This window comes from Helianthus annuus, chromosome 11 (assembly GCF_002127325.2).
Source record: "Helianthus annuus cultivar XRQ/B chromosome 11, HanXRQr2.0-SUNRISE, whole genome shotgun sequence".
Taxonomy (NCBI): domain Eukaryota; kingdom Viridiplantae; phylum Streptophyta; class Magnoliopsida; order Asterales; family Asteraceae; genus Helianthus; species Helianthus annuus.
In genome coordinates, this window is record NC_035443.2 from 98,828,526 (window position 1) to 98,843,709 (window position 15,184).

Genomic DNA, 15,184 nt, shown 5'->3' on the forward strand with positions numbered 1-15,184 from the left:
ATGAAAGAATAGGTGCGCTGCATAATCTATCCTTCAGGTACTGAAAAGCAGTTTCAAGTGCATTACCCCAACGATAGGTAACACCTTTCTGTGTCAACATAGTAAGCGGCTGTGCGATCTTGGAAAAGTCTTTGATGAATCGTCTGTAGTACCCCGCCAAACCCAAGAATTGGCGTATTTCCGTTGGTGTACGCGGTGCAGGCCAGTTCCTGATCGAATCTACTTTGGATGGATCGACATGAATCCCATCCCTGTTCACCACATGGCCTAAGAAGTGGACTTCACGAAGCCAGAAGTTGCATTTTGAAAACTTGGCGTACAGTTGTTCCTTTCGAAGAAGTTCCAAGATAAGACGTAAGTGCTACTCGTGTTCCTCCTGACTCTTGGAGTAGATCAGAATGTCGTCGATGAAGACAATGACGAACTTGTCAAGATAAGGTTTGCACACCCTGTTCATAAGATCCATGAAAACTGCAGGCGCGTTCGTTAGCCCAAATGGCATGACTAGAAACTCCTAGTGACCGTAGCGAGTTCTGAATGCTGTCTTGGAGACGTCCTCATCCCGGACTCTCAGCTGATGATAACCAGACCTTAGATCAATCTTGGAGTAGTAGCTCGACCCTTGCAACTGGTCGAATAAGTCGTCAATACGAGGAAGAGGATAGCGGTTCTTCACTGTGACCTTGTTCAGTTCACGGTAGCCTGTGCACATTCTACTATGCACATTCTGAAAGTGCCATCCTTCTTTTTCACGAATAATACTGGAGCTCCCCAAGGCGAAGAGCTTGGACGAATGAAGCCCTTATCCAAGAGCTCTTGTAGTTGCTTAGACAGTTCTTCCAGTTCAGTTGGAGCTAGACGATACGGTGCTCGAGCTATAGGTGCTGCTCCTGGAGCTAGCTCGACTTGAAACTCGACTTGACGATGAGGCGGTAGACCTGGTAAATCTTCAGGAAACACTTGAGGAAATTCGCGTACAACTGGAATATCCTCTATTCTTTTCTCTTTCGTCGTTGCATCAGTAACTAGTGCCAAGATAGCCGTCTGACCCTTTCTTAAACATTTCTGAGCCTTCAAGAAAGAGATGATGTCAACCACAGCACCACTCTTGTCGCCTTGAACTTCGAGAGGTTCTTTACCCGAACGAGGAATGCGAATGATCTTCTCTTTACATAGAATCTCTGCCTGCTGCTTGGATAACCAATCCATGCTGATGACGATGTCGAAACTACCCAGAACTATTGGAATAAGATCAATCGAGAAGATCTGACCCGCTAGAACGATGTTACAACCCTTGACTACATGTGTGGCTTCTACACTCTTACCATTTGCTAGTTCTACGACATGTTTGGTGTTTAGAGGTGTTGGTGTACGTTTTAACAATTTACTCATTTTCAAAGACATATAACTCGTATCCGCACCCGAATCAAACAAAACAGTAACATAAATATCGTCGAGAAGAAACTTACCCATAACTACGTTGGGATCATTTCTGGCATCACCCTGCCCCAACACAAATGCACGACCCCTTGCTTCATTGTCGTTGTTCCCACCATTGTTGTTGTTGTTGCCATTTCCCTGATTGTTGTTATTGTTGTGGTTGTTCTGGTTCCTGTTTAGCTGAGGGCAGTGCCTTTTGAAGTGCCCTTCTGCACCGCAATGAAAACACCCCTTGTTGCCCTGTTGCTAATTCTGCTGCGCTTGTGGCTGCTGCTGATTCTGGTTCGCAGGCCGAGGGCTTCTACAATCCTTGGCCTCATGACCCATCTTGAGGCATCTTTGACAGCGACCCTTGTTACACTGGCCACTGTGGTGCCTGTTACAGTTGTTACACTTTGGACGGTTCCCTCGATATCCGCCCTGCCTGTGAGTGCCTGAAGAGTGCTGACTGGGACTCTGATAACTGTCAGTCTTTCGCTGCTGAACCTGTGACTGAACTGAACTGAAGCTGACCCCTTGCTGGAATCCCCATCCCATTTTCTCTTGTTGTCACTGGAGTAGCAAGTGTAGCAGAAGTGGTAACGGTAGCAGTAGCGCTGACACGCTTAGGCAGTCTGTTCTGATCCACTGCCTGATCTGTGAGACGATGAGCGAGGCGTTGAATAGCCTGGATGTTGTCAAGATTAGCCGATGTCACATGGCTCTGAATTTCTGGCGCCAAACCCTTGAGATACAACTCAATACGCTTAACTGGAGGGTCCACCATAGTTGGACATAGCACGGCCAGCTCATTTGACCTTTTGGTATAAGCTTCAATTTCTAACCCAGTCATTTTCAAATTATAAAGTTCATCTTCCATCTTATGAATGTCTTCCCGAGTGCAGTATTCCCTTTTGATCAGTTCCTTGAAATCATTCCAAGGGGTGGCGTTAGCAGCTGCCAACCCTAAGATCTGCACTTGTGCGTTCCACCAAGTTAGAGCAATCCCCTCTAAAGTACCAGTGGCATATTTCACCCTGCGAGCCTCAGGGCATTCACACATCTCGAACACAGACTCGAGCTTTTCAAACCAGTGGAGGAGTCCAACCGCTCCCTCCGTGCCACTGAACGTGCTAGGAAGACAATCCATGAAGTTCTTGAAGTTACACACAGGTTGCTGAACGTGTTGACCTCCTGCGTTTGCAGCTGCAAGTGCCGCAGCAACTTGTTCATTAATAAGAGCCGTCAACTGGGCTTGTGTCAAGTTAATTCGTCCGGCCATTGATCTTCACATCAAAGGCAACATAAGTGAGAAAGGTTCGCGAATAGTGCGATGACAGAAGAGTGTAAGCACACAAGTGTTCTCAAGCAATAACAAGTAGTGAGCAAATGTAGTCTAAACATACCACGAGCAAAGTTCTATGTAATTCTAGCAAGTAGGCAATAAACATAAACCTTATTACCTAGGATGTTGAGTCTTGCACGTGGAGCGAAGCGTCATTGTGGATCGTTGAGCACTGTACTGGTTATAGTCTGGTTTTAATAAAAACATTTTCCCATATTAAAACCAAGTTCTCTATAACCAATGGCTCTGATACCAATCTGCCACACCCCCAAAATCCACCTGCGGAGTATCACCGCTTGGGAGCGTGACTGACCAGGATCAAGCCACCAATCATATAGAACAATATATATAGTAAAAGTATTTGCCATTAAACCAAACCAAATCCATATGAAAGGTGTTCCAAAACATAAGTAAGTTATCACTGTTTAGCGGAAGCGTATAAATAAAACCCATCATAATATAGTATCAAATGTCATAAGTGTTTAACAAGACAATTACGATCCAAGCCCACAACGACGAGCTCTTCCCTGTGCAAGCTCCATGTATCTAACGACCTGCAAGGCATGTAACAGAGGATCAACAACTAGTTGAGCGAGTTCACAGAAAGTAAATGCGTAATTTGTATATTCGTTTGTAACATGTGGCTCTACTGGGCCGATAGTACGTTCTATTGGTGGGGGCTTCCCATGTTGTATAACCACTAGACTATTCGCAACCATAAGTGTTCTACATATCCCGAGAACAGTAATACGTACAAGTTTACGTAGGTTTTACGTAAGTGCCTGACACAACCGAGGCAGTAGTGAGTATAAGTTCACGTAGGTTTTACGTGAGTGTCCTTCGCAACCTGAGGACAATGAGCAATACAAGTATACGTAGGTTTTACGTATGTGTCTTGCACAACCGAGGACGATGGTATGGTAGTCTAGTAACAGTGTAAGTACGATTCTATTCAATCTCATTCCTTCAAACCCAATTCCCGTGCCCTGGGAATCCCATGCCTTAGTAAGAGTGTGAACTCACCTTGGTTTGGTCGGCAGATACACAGAAAGGTCAAGTCTAGATGCTAGTGGTCAAAAACGTCCTAACATGGTTATCATACAATGTCAGGTTTTGGTTTCAAGTAGTGCACATAAGTAACACATAAGATAGCATATAAGAAACACACACAGATCATGTCAACACACCCCATCACGTTCAACACTTGAAACGTATTCCAGATTTAGGCTCGCACAAGCTTAATGGCCTTGCGCGAGTCATCCGTTGGAGCCTAATACTACCCGGCCCAATGTCAAGAAACCCAACCAAAACTATAAGCGTAACCACGGCCTTAATAACAAGTCTTGTGTGATTGAGAGATACGCCTGGCCCAACATATAATTAAATAGTCATCTTGTGCGGTTCATGCATCTTGTACGATCAGTCTTGTTACCCAGCCCAATTCATATACATACGGCCCAATTAACAAACAAACAACAAACAATCTTGTGCGACCCAAGTACCCTTGTGCGACCCAGCAAGTCTTGTGCGACTAAGATGACTTGTGCGCATGGACTCTTGTGCGATTAGTTTCTTTTTTTTTATTATCCGAATGTTTTGCTATTTAGTTATACTGTTACCATATTCGATTTAGTCAAAAATCAAACAGTTACACCTTTGATTTTCAGCAATCAATATCAACAGTTACCATTTAGCATTAAATCGATCAAATCAAGGAATTTATCAATTTCTTCTCACGATCCCCAACTAATAATCTAATCATAACAAATAACTTATCATTCGGTCTTACAATCATCATTAAAATAATCCATCTTGGCCGAAAAAAGTAGATAGATTTCATGTGGCTATTTGACCAAACATCAATCCTATTACAATTCTATAGAATGCAACAACATAATTGGGCCAATTTATAGTCTGATTACATGCACATGCACATGCACATGACTGATTTCATATCATCATTGTTTTCTACTATCATCACATGGCCACACAATAGCATGTTATATCTAATCTATAGGCATATAATAATTACTTGTTTATTTGACAACCACATGCACATAAGACAATAATGACCCCCAATTTTCATGCATATACAATGAAATCTCCTGCAATATTAAGCATAGTGGCCGACAAGGAGGTTCAATACTATATTCATATTATTTGCACAAAAGCCATCCCTAGATCACCTCATAATCAATTTGGTCAACAAGTTAAAACAACACAAGAAACACTCACCGAGATTAAGAAGAGGATATGGCGATCACGACGAGGGGGGGGGGGTTCTCCAGTTGCCGCACGATCTCAAGGAGAGAGTATGAGCTTTAGGGTTTTGTGATTTTTGTCAAATACTAACTTAATGAGAGGGTTATATTCACTGAATGTGAGCCGAGCCCAACAACTTCGGGTTTCGTTTGGGCCGAGGGCTAGCCCAAGATAATTTAAAGAGTGTTGTGCGACTCGGGGTGTATTTTTGCAAATCGGGTATATATTGTGCGATCCACATATGTTACGAGTATATACATAACACGCTACAATTTCATAACATTTATCGCATAATTAAATTATAACATTTTATTGCAAACAATCACAATAGTTAATCACATAGCACTCCCACCAGTTACTTCAAAATGTACAAAAAAAAGTTCAGAAATACGAGTTGTCACATACCTTGTGAAATTGATACTGAATCAACCACTGGTACTGTGGTAGAAAAGATGGCAACGTTTTTGAGAGAGAGCAGAATAGCTAAAGCTATGTCTGATAAAACTGTGATTTATGAATCACATGTTAGAACATTCTGGAACACTGCTAGATATGAAGATTCAGACAAGATGATACATGCAGTATTGAGAAAGAAGGATCAAGCTAGAAAGGATGTAGATGTGGAATTTAAGTTTGATGTAGGAGATGTGAGGAGAGTTCTAGACTTACAAGATTCTGACAATGATCCAACAATCATGTCTGAACGTCTTGTAAAAGGTTTGTGGTGTAGAATGGGTTTCACAGGGTACATAAATGGAAAGATGTACAAAAGAAGTTTCTCCAAAGCATATAGGTACTTAATGCACTGTATGATACCCTCAATGGGTCATAGAAAGGGAGCATATGATGAAGTTGCTGATTACATCATGAATATGATAGCAAGCTTGGTGTTAAACAGAAGGTACAACATTTCACAAGTAATTTTTGAGTACATGAAGGAGAACTGCCAAGCTGGAGCAGATAATTATATCATGTATCCTAGATTCATCATAATGATTCTCAATGACAAAATCAAAGATCTTCCGAAGGACTGTGATGATGTGATGGAGATGAGCGTTGTAAATAAGGTGACAATTGGAAGAATTACAAAAGATAAGGATGATAAAACCAAGTAGATGATTTGCAGAATAAAAGATAAAGCATATGTTGCTCCTGAAAACGATAAATGGAGGCATGACGACAGTAACTCAGACAATGAAGACTCAAAGATGAATGAGATGGTTGAGAAAAAGACTAGGTGGTGGCATGTTAGAGATGGAAAAAGGAAAAGGACACCTAGGTCATCCCCTGCGGTTGTTATTCCTAAAGAAGGAGAAAAGGGTATAGTGAAAGGGGGAGCATTAAGACAGTTAGATCACATATGGTTTAAATGTTACTAATCTTGTTGTCTATGTTTGTCTTGTAGGGTCTTCTGGAGAGCCACAGTAGAAGTTAATTGATGAGACAGTTCTAGAGCCATCTGTGGTGATTGAACAAGGTGCTGATTTATTAAAGCAATCTTTGGAAAGCTATTTGAAAAAGAATGAAGAAATTGCAGCACAACAAGCTCAAGGAACAAGTGTTCATGCTGAAAAGGTTACAAGGGTTCAACCAGAAACAAAAGATCAAAGTGATTCAAGTAATGGAGATTCTGAAGCTACTCAATCTGAGTCTGAACTAATTCCTGAAACTCTTGGTAGAGGAAAAGCTCAATTGAAGAAAAGACTTTCAAAGAAACAAAAGGGATCTGATGAAGAAGATTCTCCTTATGATCCTGAAAAAGTCAAAGAAACAAAGAAAGAAACGAAAGGCAACTCCAGTTGGTACAATTCCCAGAAATGTCAGATCAAAGAAATCAGGAGCTGAGACACAAAAAGATAAAGAAGGGAAGGCAGCTCAACATGTTCAGAAAGAAAAATCACCAAGTGTTGATGTTCCGAAAGAACTAGAGGTGAAAACAAAAGAAGTTCCAGTTGTAGGAACAGAAGAGAAAACAGATGATGATTATGTATAGATCACTGGATTCAGAGCTGCTAGTCCAAAACCTGTTCAACAAGAGATTCCTCAGTCATCACATCAGAAAGTAGAAGATTTTAACTTTGATTTTGATAATATTGGTCCGGTTACTGGTATTTTCTCTGAAGATATGCCTGAAGGTGAAAGTGATATGTTCAATGATCAGGCGGTTAAAGAACTGATTAAGAAAGTTAAAGAACTGGAGAAAGAGAAAGCAAAAGCTGAGAAAGAACGTAATATGTTGAGAAGTCAAATTGATGAATTGATGGAAGCTCACAATAAAATAGTTGCAGCATTGGTTGAAAAGGAGAAAAGAATGAATCAAATGAAGGATGAGGCCGAGGGTAATTCTAAAGTGTTTGATTCATTAACACAAGAGATATCTTCTTTGAATGCCAAGATAAAGGATCTGGAGAATGTAAATCAAACATTAAATCAGCTTCTCAATGAGATGAGTGAAGCTTCGTCTAATGAAATGAAGGCAATGAAATTAGAGATGGAAGCTATGAAAGCTGATAAAGTAATGAAAGATCAACAACTTCAGATGCTGGTTGCTGTAGTTGAAAGTCACTTAAAGATGAACATTCATGCTGCTTTTGATGAAATTGATGTGATAAGAGCAAATGAAAGGAGATTGGAACGTGAACGTCAAATGGCTGAAGAAGCAAACCTAAAGAACAAAGGAGTAGTTGAAGAAGTTGAGATAGTTGATGCATCTTCGATTCAACCAAATGTTGGAGGTTCTTCTTCGCAACCAGATATTGAAATGATTGAAGTGGTTGAGGTTCAAGAACAAGAAGTTGTTAAAGATGATCAAGAGATGGTTGAAGCTGAAGATGAAGAGCCTCATGAACCAGAATACTTGATTGTTGGTGAGCCCATTGAGCCTATTATTGTTGAAAATGTTCTTCGAAGAGTTGAAATTATTCAAAGAAGAAGAAGAGCAAGGGAAGTACTATTGCTGGAGTATACAACTGACAAATTTGTGTTAGTTGGGAATGCTTACCCTGTGCCATACAATTCAAAAGAAGTGGCAAAGTTGCTAAAGTTTCTTGATTGAAAAAGAAAGGGAAGAATAGCTCGTGGTGAGATTGTGGATGAAGATTCTGATAAAGAGTTGTTCGGAGATGATGAAGTGGAGGATGAAGAAGAGGAAAAGGAAGATGAAGATAAAACTGATGACAAAGATGATGACAAATCTAATAAAGATGACAAAGACAATGACGACAATGATCAAGGTGCTTCAGGTTTATTAATTAGAGAACCAAATGTTCAAGAAAGAGTGGAAGAGTTGATGAACAATGAAATAAATGAGCAGGAGGATGAAGTTGAATATGAAGCATCATCGTCTGGAAAACAATCTGTTGATCAGGTACTTCTTTCTAACCCTACTGTCATTTACTTATCTGGTAAACAACAAGGAGAGGTAGAGGTTAGAAGAACACGGGCTGAAATGCTAGAGGAATTGGGGTTGGAAGATGGAAAATTTAAATTTGACATTGAAGATGAAATTCCTCATTCACCTGCAAAAGATTTTGAGCCTAGATACCCGCATGAAGCTGATCATTATGATGAAGTGATTGTTGAAAGCGCGTCTGATTCAGAAGAAGATAGGGTATATTTTCATTATGAAGGGGAAGATGTTGCATTCCCTACGTTTACTGAAATGTTTTAAGATAAGAATGAAGATGAGCTAAGAAGAAAGATTGAAGAAAGAATTTAGACAGCAGATATTCCTGAACCGGTTCCTAGAGAGATTACAGCAGAAGAAAGAAAAAGATGGTTCAAGAATATGCCAAAAGAAAGAAAGACACTCAGGGCTCTTCAATACTTCACTCATAATAAAGATCTTTCTTGGGGAGATATTCTATCATGGGGTTATTTGGAAGATTTGAATGTTTATGCAATCAGAAGGGAGCAGGGTGTACAGTACTTTGAATTCTTAGCTGATATAGCTACTTTACCCTGGTGGGACGTAGATGAGTTGGTGGTTACAAAGAATATTAAACAATACTACTACGGTCCAGAAGTTCGAGAACGAGATCAGGATTTGTGGAATTATATCAAATGGCAAGCAAAGAATAATTATCCAGATTGGAAACCACAATATCCGAAGCAGATTGTTACTTACTTGGAGAGCGGAGAGAAAGACATTACGTTGGACGTAAAGCCTCCAAGGTGTTTGAAAAATATGCCACTCAGAGCCATTGAACAAGACTTCTACGATCTATTTCAAGCTTGGCTATACAATCCCTCTACAGCTGAAGCAGTTATTTCTTTGTATGACAAGACCACTGGAGAAGGTTGAAGAATAAGTATCTTGGATCCTATGTGGCTGGTCAACTGTTCGAAGAAACATATAGATTGTCTGTTTGTCAACAAGATAATCTATGATAAGAAAGACAAAGAGATAGCTATGCAGTATCAAGGAGTGGTAGATGTTTGCTTCGCAAAAGAAATCAATTCAGGAAGAAATTGGAAGACGAAATGGAGAGATCTTGAAATTGATGAGTTCCTAAAGGTGTACAAGCGAAGTCAAAGATCAAAAGAGATAGCTAGAAAAGCTGCAGAGAGGGGAAGGAGAAATCTTGGTTATGTGTCGTCTACTGACCAAACGCCTATTGAATCTGAAGAGAACAAAATTCCAAAGTGGGATCGAAAGCGTGATGGCGACCCAGAATACCGAAAATGGTGGATAAATGAGGGCAGGCATAAAAAAAGAAGAATGTTAAAGGAACGAGCTAAACAGAGAAGACAAAAGGCTAAAGAGAGGAGACGCAAAAGGAGGAAATAAAGACTATGTTGGAAGGAACTACAACTACATCCGAGGGGGAGTCTGTTAGTGCAATAACGTCTGTAGCTTCCGTCAACATGTAGTCATATTTTGTATAGTTGTGTATGTGTTTTGTATGTTTGTATGTAAAGCAGGACAGAATACGGTGAAGTTTTTGTTAAGTGCTTATGTTGCCAGCCGATCGGCTAGCCCAGCCGATCGGACAGCCCGGCCGATCGAGCAGGCTATTCGATCGGTTAGCATTGTCAGCCGATCGGCTAGCCCAGCCGATCGGCCAGCACTCTCTTATTCTGTCCTTGCCTATAAATAGCTGCTCAGTCAGTTTATTTAGAACCTTTTGACACTTTCACTTTCTAGCTACCTTTTGTAAGTCTGAGTTCTTTCTGGTTCCTATACACTTTCACATCATTCAATAGAATATCAGACGGTGATTCAGAGTAGAATATTATCTTTGTATATCTGCTATGTGATTACATGAATTCCGCGCATTAATCACTTACGATTCAACTACGTTTACGAACAAGAAGATCCCATCCGAGGGACCAACATAAGCGAACCTATGCGAGACCCTATGAGCAGACCTATTACAACATAATGTCACAAAAGCGAACCTACAACATAATTCATGATTTTGACTTTCTAAACCCTATGTTGACCTATAATGACCTAAGACCTAATGCAGACGTAGTCAACAGACATTCCATGCATCAACAGACTCCCCCTTGGATGTTGACGTAGTCTTCAGCTCCTGAGTCTTCAGTCTTGGTCTTTTCTCCAACTCTGTCTTCTCATCAAAAGCATTCTTCACAGGTTTCAAATCACAACCTGACTCCATCTTCAGACTCCCCTTTAGCTGTTGATACAGACTCCCCCTTTCACAGAATCCCCCTCTCAGTATGCTAGAATCTGAGAAATCTGGCTCAAGCTTTGACAGTTAGCTTCCGTTGGGAATAATGAAGTCCAAACCTGTTACTCAACCAATAACATTACAATCTATCTTTTCAAAATAAATCACAAACTCAATCAGCTTCAGAAATCCACTCAAGTATTCAGGTCCAAATTAATGACCCTGATACTCGATTAATCTACCAAGTTCAACTTAATGACCCTGGTTGATCATTTGACGAATCAAACTGATTTTGTAAAAGCATTTTCACATTTTCTAAAAACAATGTAACAAGCTTCAACATAATGAACTTGTTTTATCTTTGAAAACATCTTCAAACTCCAACAAAATAATCTCTCCTCATTCTTCAGCTCAGAATCTCCTGCATCTGCTTCAAATCTCGAGAATCAGACAATCAACTTTCCACTCTGGTTTGTCTAAACTAAAGCAGAAATAAAATCTTTTTGGATTTTATTAAATCGTTCTAAACTAAGAAATGAAATGACAGAAAACTTAAATTGCAGAAAATAAAGAAATTGAACTATATACAAACTTATTTTTGGCGAGCGTGTCAGGGAATCATATCAGCTTTTCAGACCAATTACTAGTACCGTTAAGCTTAATTACATGCTCAGACTTAAACAATTCACCTCGATTGTCGATATACTGATCCATCTTAAATTCTCACACAGGTTTCAATCTATTCAGGATACGATTTAGATGTTTTATGAACTTAGCTCAATTCATGTGTCCCACCTCTTGAATATACTTCCGTATCCAGAATCCCAATATTCAATCTTACAGGTGAGTATACTACAGTGATATCTGTGCATAAATTAGGTATGCGAGGGCCGAGGGATCTCAGGTCGATACTTTCGTATACGCAGAGAGATATCAGCTTCGACTTTTCAGTATGTCCCTTTTAGAGAATCTTTTAGCCACAACAGCAGCGACTATCAATTTTATTGTTTCATCTGTATGCTGAGGGTTTATGCTATATTTCAAGCATTTTGGTGAAAGTATTAGCCAAGGACTAGGTCAGAACTTCTGTTCAGCAGAAGTCCCGAAATAATACCCCAGACATCATTGAGTATAAAAACCTAGTATATCAGAATACGAGACCTTTCAAACGAGATTTCAGGGGTTACCTATATATCCAAGTAGTGTTCCCCACGAATTTCACAAGTTTGAAATTTTAGGTTTATATCCCGAATAAATCTACTAAATGTGCGAAAACCTATCGACACATCATCAGTGAGACTGTTTAACTCATTTAATCTTTACAAATCTTTAGCATACTGTAATTGTCTAGCCGATGTACTATCATTTTCCCTATATACACAAGCTCTTTTTCAATTTTATCATGTTTTTGTATATTTGCATTTTTTACTGTTTTTGTATTTTCTGAAAATATAACTATTTACAACTAACTATACTCCCCCTAAATACCAAAACACGTAAAAAATCGACAAACCATTGCAGATTGCTTCTCGTCTTCATCCGCAACAGTACTCTCATCAACGCTCACAATTCCATCCGACACCGAAAGCAATTTCATACGATTAAGTTTTAACAAATATTGAAACCAATTTTTATCAAAAGCTTTGGTATGCAAATCAGCTTTTTGTTCGTCAGTGTGGATTTTCTCAATTCGTATCAACTTTTTCTCGAAGCAATCGCGAATAAAGTGATGAAGAATTTCTATATGTTTAGCGTGATGTACTGGATTTTTAGTTATATTTATTGCGGCCTCATTATCAACAAACAGAGGTGTGTTAAGAAACTGCAAACCGTAGTCGCGCATCGGTTGCTGTATCCACAGGATCTGAGAGCAGCAACTGCTAGCAGAAACGTACTCCGCTTCACATGTAGATGAAGCAACCACTCCTCTGTCGTCTCTCTTACACTTGAATACCCACTTCGTATTAATTTTCCTTTGACCATCCGGTAAATCTACTAACTTCCACTCTCCCAACTTTTCAAACTGACTTAACTCTTCTTGAATTGCTATGACCCAAGAGTCTTCAGTAAGCGCCTCTTTGTAAGTTCTCGGTTCGACCTGCGAGATAAAACAACTTAACGAAAATTCAGTTTGTAGAGGTGCTACTGTAGAATAAAAACATGTTAAGCCCTGGTCTATTTGACGTCTTGTACGAACGCCTGAATGCAGTTCTCCTATGATCAACTCCTCTGGATGATAAGAAAGAGTTCGCGGCATCACTTCGCTTGGAACATCAATATTTCCCTCCAGATTAGTAACATTCTGTTCTGCATCTTGTTCACCAACTTGGTTTGTCTGACTTGAAAACTGGATCTGCTCCCCCTTAGAGTCTGAATCACCATGATAAAAAACTGGCATGTTTTCAGTTTCTTGATTATCATTCACCTCCGACTGATTCCCAAGAGCAACTTCATCACCATGTTCACCAGCATTGCTAGGACCTGCTTCATCATTATCATTCTAGAATATTCCGCTGGGAACCTGAGCATTGCTAGGACCTGCTTCATCATTATCATTCTAGAATATTCCGCTGGGAACCTGAGCTGTGACTCATACTCTCGCAAAATATCCAGCTCATCAAAGAAATCTTCATCTTCCTCTGATTCTTCTCTCATCTCAAACGAATCCCAAAGTTTGTCATAATGATATTTCCATGAATCTCCAGGACTTTGTGGCGGCATAGTGTAACCTTGACATTCAACATTCGCTGTTTCAATAATCCGCTTTTCACTTGGAACGAAGACACGTCGCATTGGATTGGCGTAACCAACAAATATTCCCTCAATGCACTTCGAACCAAACTTTCCATGAGGCTCTATAACTGTACAGGGTGACCCGAACGGTTCTAGATACTTCAAATTCGGTTTGCGGTTATTGATTAGCTCAAAACACGTCTTGTTAAACTTCTTGACAGTAAGAACCCTGTTGAGCGTATAGCATGCGGCGGAAACAGCTTCAGCCCAAAAATTAATTGGTAACTTAGAGTCTGCAAGCATAGTTCTAGCCGTCTAGATTAGCGTCCGATTTTTGCGTTCTGCTACTCCATTTTGCTGCGGAGTGTACGGAGCACTAAACTCATGCAGTATACCTCTTTCATCACAAAATTCTTCCATCTTACTATTTTTGAATTCAGTACCATTATCACTTCTGATTCTACTGATAGGCCTTTGGTACAGATTCTCAATTTTCTTAAACAACGCCATTAAACTGTCAAACGTTTCGTCTTTCGATTTCAAGAATGAAACCCACGAAAATCTGGAATAATCATCAGTCACGACCAAACAGTAGTAATCTCCTGTAATACTCATAACGTTCACTGGACCAAACAAATCCATGTGAAGTCTTTCCAATGGTCTTAAAACTGAATTGACTTGCTTTGTAGGGTGTGACTTTTTCTTTTGTTTGCCTTTGACACAGCTTATGCACTCCCCTTCCAGATGAAAACCTTTGACATGAACTCCTGTCACCAAATCATTATGCACCAAGTGATTCATCTTCCTTAGGTGAATATGCCCCATCTTTCGGTGCCATAATCTTGATTCTTTTTCCGTTGCTCTGGACACAAAACAATGAGCCTGACCCATGGTTGTAGTAGCTACGCTCATGTCCAACACGTACAGATCATTGACTCTTGGTGCCCTCATGATGATCCATTCCTCAGGTATCACAAATCCTGGTTTCAAGATCAAACATTCTTTGTCAGTGAAGTGAGTAGTATACATCCTGTCACAGATCTGCGAGATACTCAGCAGAGTATTCTCAAGTTCAGCGATGTAATTAACTCTCTCAAACGTTACGATCCCATTGGATAACGTTCCTTCACCTATAATCTTTCCTCCTTGATTACCCGCAAAGCCTACGTAACCACCTTTGATATTTCTCACATCATACAGTAACGCAGTCTTCCCTGTCATATGTCTCGAAGCTCCACTATCCATGATCCATCTGGATACAAGTTTTGGAAGATCCTGCACATAACAAACTATCAGTTAAACAACTTCAAGAAAGATGCCGATTCATGCTTCGCGATCCAGGAAGCTCCGGCAATTCAAACTGTTTAGTCAAACACCGAGTCCACCCAGGCCTCATCAGCCTTAGGTGTAACCTTGACTCTCGCAATTTGAATTTTGAAATTTTCAGCCTTGAGAGGTGGAAAATTTGCATCGTAATCAACCGTAATTGATTCTTCGGCCTTTTTCACTTCAGAAGTTGAAATTTTCTTTTCAATTTTGGGTTTCCAAACTTGTTGAGATAATGCAACCCTTTTGTAAAATTTGTCGTTTTTAGTTAACAACTTCTTTACGGGTTCATTTTTCACACTCTTTTTCTCAACAACGATTGTTGTTTTACCCTTCACCTCAACTTTCTTCTGTTGAGTCTTCACAGTTTCAGTCTTAGGCTTCAAATTTGTACACTCTCGTGCAATGTGACCAACTTGATTACATCGAAAGCAAGTTCGAGTATCAGCCACTCGACTTGTGC

The 15,184-nt window shown here is 40.0% G+C and overlaps 1 protein-coding gene across 1 annotated transcript; it reads left to right on the forward strand.

The window, feature by feature from the left end:
* The first annotated feature begins 6,141 nt into the window (after nt 1-6,141).
* On the forward strand, nt 6,142-8,696 carry LOC110942673 (glutamic acid-rich protein-like). Its single transcript, XM_022184444.1, has 5 exons — nt 6,142-6,346; nt 6,474-6,815; nt 6,865-6,956; nt 7,020-7,987; nt 8,087-8,696. The coding sequence occupies exons 1-5, from the start codon at nt 6,142-6,144 to the stop codon at nt 8,694-8,696; spliced, it is 2,217 nt and encodes a 738-aa protein (XP_022040136.1).
* Nucleotides 8,697-15,184: the final 6,488 nt, after the last annotated feature.